Raw genomic sequence first — 10,787 nt, forward strand, 5'->3', positions numbered from 1 at the left:
TCACAGAAGAAAATAGGAAATTTGTGCTAAGCATGGCAATGCACTTAAGATCCTCTGTGAGAGGCAGAAAAAAAAAAAAAAAAAAAAAAAAAAGACTCTGCTAGGCCAGGCCAGTGGCTAAGCTATAAAATAATCAGCTAGACTGGCCTCTAACCATGAGACAGCCACTAATGAGAGTTACCTGAACAGGGAAAATCAGGCAGTTCACACAGAAAACTTGCCAGCTATACTGCCCAGAATCGTAAAATAAAAAAGTCTCTTGTATTTTAGCTTTTCTGCCTTCATTTTCAGATGCTGCAATTAAAGGTGTGCACCATCACACTGAGTTGCGTGGTGCTGGAGAGAAAACCCAGGGTTCTTGGATCCCAGATAAGCACCCTACCAAAAGAGCTACAATCTTAGCCCATTCCTGGTTCTGTTTGTTTTAAATTTTTAAAATTAATTTCTAATTTATTGTGTGTATGTAAATGCAGAGGTCAGAGGACAGTCACCAAAGCCTGCCTCCTGCAACTGACATAATAAAAGGAAGGAGCAGAGATGAAATTAACACTACAAACTAAATTTCCCCAAGCACATTTAATTTGTTTTATCACAGTTGTAATATCATAGTTGATAAAAATTCTGTCTAGGTGACAGACATAGTTGAATATGCCTGAAATCTTAGCAGTAGAAACAGTGGCCAGTATTAGTGAATTCTAAGCCAGTCACAAGTATATGAAAAAAAAAATTCTATCAAAAGCAAACAAAAAAGGGCATTTCTGCAAGAATATGGAGTGCAGCTATAATCAGGAGTGCAGCTATAATCAGTGGGAGCATGGCATGAGCCCAGAAGTTTGAAACTTGTTTAGACAACAAGATGAGATTCCCCTCCTTATCAAAAATCAATGAATTCAATAAACTATCTGACTGTAGTCTTCCTCGCCACTTTCCTTCACTGTTATTTTTATGCTTCTAGGGTAAATGTATTGAAATGAAAAGAAACCCTACAAAAGGCTGCAGCCCTTCAAGTCTCGAGGTTCTCAGAACTGTTAATTTTATCCAACCAAGACAAAAGAGCACCCAGAGTTTTGTTGTTTTTTTTTTTTTTTTTGCTGTTTTTTGGTTTCTATATTTTTTTTTAATCATTTATTAAAGATTTCTGCCTCCTCCACCGCCACCACCACCGCCTCCCATTTCCCTCCCCTTCCCCCATCAAGTCCCCTTCCCTCGTCAGCCCAAAGAGCAATCAGGGTTCCCTGCCCTGTGGGAAGTCCAAGGACCACCTACCTCCATCCAGGTCTAGTAAGGTGAGCATCCAAACTGCCTAGGTTCCCACAAAGCCAGTACATGCAGCAGGATCAAAAACCCATTACCAATGTTCTTGAGTTCTCAGTAGTCCTCATTGTCTGCTATGTTCAGCGAGTCCGGTTTTATCCCAAGCTTTTTCAGACCCAGGCCAGCTGTCCTTGGTGAGTTCCCGAAAGAACATCCCCATTGTCTCAGTGTGTGGGTGCACCCCTTGTGGTCCTGAGTTCCTTGCTCGGAGCACCCAGAGTTTTAACTAGCCTTACTACCTCAAGCCAAATTGAATCTTCCAGTTGAGGGAGATAAGAGAAAAAATTTAAGAAAACGGGAAAAGAAAAAGGTGATGTGCTTTCCATGAAAATGGGAAGACTATCTCTAATGACAGGCTGTGATGGGCAGAGATGAAGCAGTGGAATACCCAACTCCCATCAGACTGGTTGCTAATCACCTTTCTTGGCAGTTCTAAGGGCTTTGCATAAGGGTCCTCCCCTCACTTTGGGGTTCTTGATACTCACCAAATCCTCAGAAGCCCGGGCTTGTGCTCTTCGGAAAAGATCTAAGTCATATTCGCTTGTCAGATTTTCCAAGAGAGGCTCCCGAGTGTTCCCATAGGTTTGTCTGTGTTCCTAGGAAAAATAACCAGGGGTTTTACTATCTGTAGAACTTGGTTCGTTTCATTTCCATAGATGCCAAGCTGAACTAGAAACGATTTACGAAGGACTTAAACACTGGGTGTGGGGAACTGAGCTCAGGCAACTGCTAACAGGTCAGTGTCAGAGGCTGCCCCTACTCACCCTATGGATCTTAACAACACAAAGGACATGGCCGGGCCTCACTGACTGCAAACACGTAAGGCTCCCATGTTACAGCCCTAGCCCAAGTGCACAGCTAGAATCTCTAACAATGTCTTGCTAAACATCAAGAAAAATTAAAAATAAGTTCAAATCTGACCAAGCTGGTCACTATGAGTATTCTTGCCCTGAAAGGATGGTGGAGAAGGAAGACTTCTCTTTTAAACCTGGTTCTAGCCCTCTTCTCTCCACTCTAGGCTCCACCTCCCCCAGAAGTGGAAGATTCACCCAGGAAGAACACTCCACATTTAGCAAACACATCAGCATCTGAAGAAAGCACTCACCATACGAACATTTCCTATGGCTAAACTGAGTCACTCTGTTGCAGCTTTTTGAAATTTGGACTCTGTGACTTAAAAGTTTAGGTTCTAAGTATTACTGAGTTCTTCTAGTTTGAAAATGTCATTGCACCTTCCCTCTTTTCTTACTTTTTGAGATAGGACCTCACTTCCCAAGTGCTGGAATTACAAGAATGTCACAGTGCTGGGGAATCAAATCTGGCATGTACTACATACTAGGCAAACACTCAACCAACTGAGCCACTTCCCCAGACCAAAAAACAAAGACAAATCAGCCAGGGGCAGTGTCACAGGCCTGTAATCCCAGCATTCAGGAAGTGTATAATCAGTTTCAGGCCGGACTTGGCCACAGACTAGCAAATTCAAGACCAATCTGTGCCACGCGAGACCCTATTTCAAAAGGAAAAAAAAAATAAGCAACAAGAAAAAGTTCTTTTTTGGTTTTTTAAAACAGAGTTTCTGTGTCGCTCTGGCTGTTCTGGAACTGACTCTGTAAACCAGATTGGTCTCAAACTCAGAGATCCACCTGTCTCTGCCTCCCAAGTACTGGGATTAAAGGCATGCGCCACCACCACTCAGCAACAAGAAAAATTTCTATCCTGAATTTTTTTTTAAAGATTTATTTATTATGTATACAACATTTTGCCTCGATGTATGCCCACACGCCAGAGCAGGGTGCCAGATCTGAATACAGATGGTTGTGAGCCACCATGTGGTTGCTGGGAATTGAACTCAGGACCTCTGGAAGAGCAGCCAGTGCTCTTAACCTCTGAGCCATCTCTCCAGCCCCCTCTATCTAGAATTTTTGAAATCAGGAAGGATCCAAATAACATATCTCAAGCTAGTGAAAAGTAGATGTCTGTAAGGTTAAACAGCTCAAGAGCTTTTATATTATATGCTCTTTCTACCTGTATTAATTTAAAGGTTCATTACCTTTTCTAAGCCCTTTTCCAGAGTGAACAGATCCATCTTATGGGACTGCCCCCTGGGTGAAGAATAGTGTATCATAGTCTCTCAGTCAATCACATCATTGTGCTTCCCCAACTCAACTTACAAACAAAAAATAAGCATGCATCCTAATCTGGTAAGCCCACTACCAGAGCCCTCCACCTCACCCATAAAACTAAATATTTTGCCGGGCAGTGGTGGCACATACCTTTACTCCCAGCACTCAGGAGACAGAGGCAGGCTAGCTAGTTCCATGATAGTATCCAAAGCTACAGAGAAACCCTATCTCAAAAAACAAAACAAAACACTACATGTGTTTAGTTACAAATTCTCGGTAAGTTCAGCTACAACTTACAAATCATACATTTGTTACCTATTCTAAAGACAAAGCAGAATAGCATTCTAATTCTATGAAGAAAAAAATACTCAGAAAAAGACCAAGTGAACACTTATCAACATGTTATTAATATGCAGTATCTTGGGTGGCTGATTTTTACTGGAAATAGTCTCTAATTTTTGATCTCTCTTCATTTTTTTTTCCAAGACAGGGTTTCATTCTATAGTCCAGGATGCCTTAGATATCACTTTGTGGCCCACAATGGCCTCAAACTCATGGCCTTCCTACAGGTGTGAGTAATCACTCCTGACTTTCCTTTCTTTTGTTTTGTTTTCAAAACAGGGTCTTACTATGCTGCCCAGGTTGGTCTCTGGACATATTACCATGTATGGCTATATTTCAGCAGAAAACAAGTACTAATACATTTTCAGTAAAAATACATTGTTACCTAAAAAGCCACATACACACACATACACCCATACACACACACACACACACACACACACACACACACACACACACACACACACACACACATTGGAAACAAGGTTACTCTGCGTAGCCCTGGCTGTAGATCAGGCTAGCCTCAAACTCAAGAGATCTGCCTGCCTCTGTCTCCCGAGTACTGGGATTAAAAGTGTTCATCATCACTGTCTGTTTGAAGACTTTACCATGAAGATATTAGTTAAAGATCTTCAAGTGAAAAGACAAATAGGTGCTATGGCATATGACATATAATGAAAATGACAATACGTAGTTACAATAGAGAAAGCTACAAACTTCAAAAAATGCTAATTGTGGCTATTTTTAGGTAGATTAATCTTCTGTATGCTATTCCGAATTTTTACTATAAAAAGCATATTATATTCAAAGTTAGTGCTCTGGTGCTCAGTTGTATCTCCAGCCCCTAAATATTTTACTGTATATAGACAGTTCTAATGTCATCAGTATTTCTTCTAGTAGGCAAATTTGCTCCCCTCCCCCAGAATGCAGATTGAACCCAGGCCACTTTGATGTATATGACAAGCCCTTCATTTTTTACTTGGGGACAGGGTCTTGCTAGACTGCTAAGGCTGACCTGGAACTCACTTGGTAGCCAGGTAGGCCTGGAGCTCATCATCTTGCCTCAGCCTTCAGAGCAGTTGGGAGGACAGAGCCACATCTCTTTAAATGTTTTTACTTAAAACTACAGTGAAGGGATTCTACCAATTGAGCTGCATCTGCAAGGCCTAGGGGATGGAATGTCCAAAAACAAACTCCTGTTTCATCTGTATAAGCCCTTTTGTCTCCCACTCAACAGCTCCAACTTGGGGCAGGTTACTAAGTGACATAAAAAAACCCCTCAGAATTCACTGGATCCCCTTAAAGGAAACAACTAAATAATATGAAAGGCAGACACTTAGGCTCAAGTGTGAGGATTGGGTTCAGGTTAAGAAAGGACTGGATTTTCTCCTCACCATATATTTCTCCTTCTGCTCTTTGCTCAGTCCAGAATTCCTTTTCTTCCTAAGTTCAGCCACCTTTTCCTTATATCGCAGCTGTCTTTCTGTTGGTGCCTAAAAGAAAAACAGAATAGAGAAGTTAGCTAGAAAACTCATTATGAAGATAAGTTTCAAAACATCAAAATTTCTTTTAAGGTTTTTTGTTTTTTTTTTTTTAGGATTTCATGAAACCCAAGGACGCCTCCAAACCCGGAACCTCTATTCTTGCTTCTATCTCCCAAGTGCTGGGATTACAAATCCAATCTACCATGTCAGGTTTTTTTGTTTTTTTTAAAGAGAAAAAAAGGGTCTTCTCTACATAGCCCTGGCAGCCAATCCTTCTTTCTCTTTCTCAGTCTCTAGTGTGCTGGGATTAGAGACATGGACCACCAACAATACTGAGCTTTTCTTTTCTTTAAAAAAGGAAAAAAAAAATTTCTAAAGAAAAAAAAAAAAACCAAAACAACTGCCAGGAACAGTACCACCACACAGTTAATAATATGTAAATTTTATAATCCTAAATCGGTAGATTCTTTTACCATTCAAACCAATGTTTTTACTGCCCTTTTGGGAATGCAAATTTATTTTAATTAATATGAATGAAGAGTGAAGTCACGAAGGAGGAGGCAGGAGCATCATGATTCATGTTTATATTCCCAGCAGAAGCAGAATGATTCCTGTAAGTTCCAGGCCAGTCTGGTCTACATAGCCAGTTCCAGGCCTATAAGGGCTATATATCAAAATTCCTATCAAAAAACTAAAATAAGATGGAAATCTCTACCAAAATAAAAAATAAAGATCATTTTAACTGTACAAATTCTGATTTTAAGTACTATTACTTAGTGTTCCAACAATAATAGCATTAAAAAAACAGCAAAAATAAAACCTATGACAGAATCAAAAAGGATAAGGATGAGTTACAGACTGCTTTTGCCTGCCAAGCACTGAGGTCAGATACCATACACGTTAGATGACTACCCTGACAGGTGGGCACTATTCTACATGCTGGCCTGCCCAGGAAACACAGCTAATGAGAGATCGGAGTCTTTCTTTCCACTGTGACTCCTCTGCTAGTTATTTACAATCCAGCTGTGGAAACAGAGAGATGACAGCTGTGACTCATACTTTACAAAGGCTCACATTTGGAAGAAAGTATGAGAAGAATACAGAGAAAGAGTTACTAATTGCAGAAGAAGGTCTTAGAAGAATTCTTACAAGAGCTAAGACTTGCTTGAAGCCTTGAAGGATATATATGTAATCTCTTCATGGTAATGATACAGAGTTCTCAGAAAGATCAAAGTCCTTTAGGAAGAAGCAAGGAATTAAGCACAGTCTATGCGGCCTGAATGTTCAGAGTGGGAGATTAGGACAAAACAAGGATGCTTTCTGAAAATCACAGAAAAACAGAAGTAAATCTGGCACAACTGACAAAATGTCAAATACTGAGGAAATGCCACTGGTGATATTGAAAATATGCCAGGAAAGTCAAAGGTGTTTGGAAGCCAACCACACTGGTTTAAAATAAGGATGCGAAATAAGGAAATGGAAATGCAATGTAACCTTTCAAATAACCACAAATTTGTATACTATTACTACTGTTACTATTATTATGAATAGCTTGAGTCCTCCACTTATGAGAAAAACGTTATATGCTTTATGAAAAATTATTAGTTGAAAGCCAAACATGATTTCAAGTTGATGTCTGAAAGACCAGTGATTTTGATGTGCCATGGGAAACAAGAGGCATGAATTTGCCTATAAAGACAGTTATGGGGCAAAGGAGATCCGAAAAGACAGACCTCAAACTGGCTGGCCAGAGCTTTCACAAGGCCCATACCTGGTGCCTGGTTGCATGCCTGTTGTTGTCATCTTGCCTGTGGGACAGCATCCTTTCTTCTATCTGCTTATCCCGGCTCTGTGCTCTCACCTGCAACCATCAACAATGTCAATAAATTCACCTGCTTCTAAGACTACATATACTTAAAGCAAAAGAATTTGTGATAATCCCTTGGATTTGCACTACTCTTTTAAAGTAAAGTACTCTTATTATTGATTATTTCTATTTCTATCAGAAAGATGTGAGACAAGGCTCACACAGTGCTTTCTCAGCCACTAGATATCAAAGAAGAGAAATGATCAAAGCTAAATGTTGTAAAGTTGAGACTTTCAGTAGGAATGATGGCTCTGGCCTGAAATTCTTCCACTATGCTGATAGGAAACTGTGAAGAAGTACAAGGAAGTGAGCAAATATGAAGAAAACATCAGAAAAATCTGGGTTCAGCATGGGCACAGTGACATTTGCCCATCGTCTTAGTTAGCAAACAGGCTGAGAGGGCTTAGAGGGCTTTAAGACCAGCCTATGCAGCACAAGGAGACTAGATCCCGCCTCGAGGACTAAGAAAGGATTGGGGGTGGGGGAGCTTGAAGGAAAGGAAAGAGGGAAAAACCTGAATTCAAGTCTACAAGCAAACACAACTCTGTAGACAGCAGACCCCAGGAAAATCCTGTTAGCTCTCATTAATTTCAATTTCACCCTTTGGGAACTGACACCTCATATCTACCTGCCTACTGGGTTAATCACTTAGCAGCCTCAAAGAAGACTACCAATATTTCTCACATCTGCTCCATTCCACTGCTCTCCAATATCAACAAATGGTACCATCTCAACAACTGATTGATTTAAAACTTGGATGCAATCCTTCATTTCTTTTTCTCCTATCTCTACTAAGCCCAACTCCTACTAGCTTGCTCCCCTTCAAAACACATCCTGACTCCAATCTGTTCTTAGAATTTTACCAACACCACAACAGTCCAAGCTACCACTTACTGCAAGAACTTCTAAGATAGCTTCCAATCTATCTATCCTGTCTCATCTCTTTCTTCTCCAGCCATTCTCCACAATGGTTGTTTCAATGACTACCTCTTCTCTGCAGAATCCTCCAAATGTTTCTACTGTCATCAGAATAAAAATGTAATCCTTGTGCTAAGGCCTACAGGCCTTATGATCTCAATCCTGCTTCTTCATTTCCTATCATGCTCCAGTCACACAACCTTCTTTCAAGCCCAACAGTCTATCTCCAGCTCATAATCCTTCTTAGCTATCTCCACTCCTCTGACACCAACCATGTTCTAGAATGCATAACAATCTCAGAGAGGGCTTCCTTGACCTCCTCTAGTAATAACAGTACGCTACTTTCACCTTGGTGTTTTTCATGGTGTTTATCATGGCATAAACTTATATTTACTTATTAATTCACAATTCCCCCCATGAGAATGCAAACTCCTTGATCACAAGTGTTTTGTTTTTTATTTATTTGTTTGTTTGTTTATTTATTTATTATGTATACAATATTCTGTCTGCGTGTATGCCTGCAGGCCAGAAGAGGGCACCAGACCTCATTACAGATGGTTGTGAGCCACCATGTGGTTGCTGGGAATTGAACTCAGGACCTTTGGAAGAGCAGGCAATGCTTTTAACCTCTGAGCCATCTCTCCAGCCCCCTTGTTTTTTTATTTTATCTTACTCAACTGAATCCTTTGTTATCCATAAAAGGTATATGCAGCCACACAAAAAAGACAATAAAAAAGGTTTGCTGGAAAATGCAAGAGCAATCATGTATATGCAGGCTGTTTAAAATTTAAGAGCTTTCATCAGGGAAGTGGCTCAATAACGGCACATCTGCCTAGCATGTACAAAGGCTCTGACTCTAGTGCCCTCCTCCAAGCACACAGTCCAGCAGTAAAAAGATGATGCCCGTCATATCTCCCTGTAGAGGACACACAGGAAAAATTTACAACAGAAACCTTTTCCTTTATTTAGGATTTTCTTCCCTGGTCTAAAATGTTCCTCAAATTTCTAAAATAAACTGCTTAAGGTACTTGGTAAATATTGCTGCATGCCATGTTCTTCAAAGTTATGCTTCAGGTAGACTGATGTAAAACAAAGCACTATCAGATTGCTGTATTAAAGATAAGCAGTAGAGGAGCATCACGAAAACACCATTGCAGTTATTTTCAAAGAAAGAAGTGTTTGGTCAGCACCTGAGTTGGATGCTGACACCACCATGCTTGCTCTCAGCCAGCTGAAGGAAGACAGTGGGAAGATAAGCAAAGCCAACACAGAAGCTGTCTCATACAGATAGATTTGGAATGAAAATAAAGAGCAGGGTCTTTGACAACATGAAAAATACATGTAAGCATTTCAAGTTTTACTTAGTGAAAATTTAAACATGTGAAGAAACGCTTTCCCAACTCCACCCCAAGACCTTGTAAATATGAACAAGTTCCTGAAGCAAAAAGAACAGGAAATTGAATTCTTTTCCAAATGAGACCTGTTCACACAGGCATAAACCTGTGACCCAGGCCTTGTAAGCAAAGGAACAACAACAAAACAGCAACTAACACTTCGGTGTAGTCAAAGTCCTCAGCTTGGAGAACTTGTCCAAAGACTACCTGAGCCCTCTATTTAATTACTATTGCAATTCTTGCTTCCCCATAATTAGCATGATCCACCCTGGGAGCAGAAACCCACACAGGAATGAACAAAAGAGGACCTTAGGCTGGAGTCTCAAACACATCAACCCCAAGTCCCAAAGGTTATTTAGGAACTGTGTTTTTGAAGAATGTAAAAGAACTAGCCAAGAATAGATTGTGACTGATAGGAACAGATAGGAATAGTATTCTGAAGAATGAACAGAAGAATAAACATTTGAAAATGGCTGAAAAAGCAAAACAACTTCACGGATTTGTTAAAGCCTGAGGTGGAACAATGGGATCAACTAGCTATGCAAATTCTGCTTGAGTAGAAAAGATTTGTCCCTGGCAGATTATGAAGTCAGTTACCAAGGAAATGAATGTGCTAAAGGTGAAATTCCCAATATTCTAAAGATAAATCTCTCTATTAATTCTTCTGTAACACTCATTACACATGATATTCTTTTATTTGTCCATGTAGCGAGTTTTTGTTTTTTTAAAAAAAAAATTTTTTTTCATTGCTTCCTCCACATACATGAAAGAACAAGACCTTGTCCCCTTGTTGCTGCTGCACCCCGAGTGCTTAGCAAAGTGTGGGTCAAGTAGCAAGCATTCTAGAGCACGCCCTGAAGAAAGGAGCACACAGTTACCTTGCATTCGTCAGCTGAGAGGTTATGATAGAGCGGGCATCCTGAGATGGAGAAATGTCTCTCGTGTTTTCCTGTAAGATGTCCTGTTAAAGGAGGGAAAACTTATTCCAGGAAGAACATGCACACTTAGGAAGAGATTTTTCTTGACAATAATCTGTTATTTTACTGTCCTGTTTTAACAAACAAATGTTACCAAGAGGAAGTGCTGTGAAGAACACGACTTGTACCTGGTGGTGCACACCTTTAATCCCAGCATTCAGGAGGCAGAGGCAGTTCAGATCTGAGTTTGGGGCCATCCTGGTCTACAGAGTGAGTTCTAGGACAGCCAGGATTATACAGAGAAACCTGTCTCAAAAAACAAACAAACAAACAAACCAAAAAAAAAACAAATGAGCCGGGCGATGGTGGCGCACGCCTTTAATCCCAGCACTCGGGAGGCAGAGGCAGGCGGATCTCTGTGAGTT

At 40.4% G+C, this 10,787-nt stretch overlaps 1 protein-coding gene across 2 annotated transcripts in view; it reads right to left on the minus strand.

Moving 5' to 3' along the window:
• Positions 1-10,787, minus strand: part of Kat7 (lysine acetyltransferase 7) — a 38,565-nt gene that overhangs the window by 12,891 nt on the left and 14,887 nt on the right. The window contains exons 5-8 of one of the 2 annotated variants that reach the window (XM_005350611.3): positions 10,324-10,406; positions 7,038-7,127; positions 5,177-5,275; positions 1,800-1,910 (exon numbers count right to left, since the gene is read on the minus strand). In XM_005350611.3, coding sequence (XP_005350668.1) covers positions 1,800-1,910; positions 5,177-5,275; positions 7,038-7,127; positions 10,324-10,406 — 383 coding nt within the window. The remainder of the gene's footprint in view (positions 1-1,799; positions 1,911-5,176; positions 5,276-7,037; positions 7,128-10,323; positions 10,407-10,787) is intronic. The other variant, XM_005350612.3, reaches the window with a different exon arrangement.

This window comes from Microtus ochrogaster, chromosome 7 (genome assembly GCF_000317375.1).
Source record: "Microtus ochrogaster isolate Prairie Vole_2 chromosome 7, MicOch1.0, whole genome shotgun sequence".
Lineage (NCBI taxonomy): Eukaryota > Metazoa > Chordata > Mammalia > Rodentia > Cricetidae > Microtus > Microtus ochrogaster.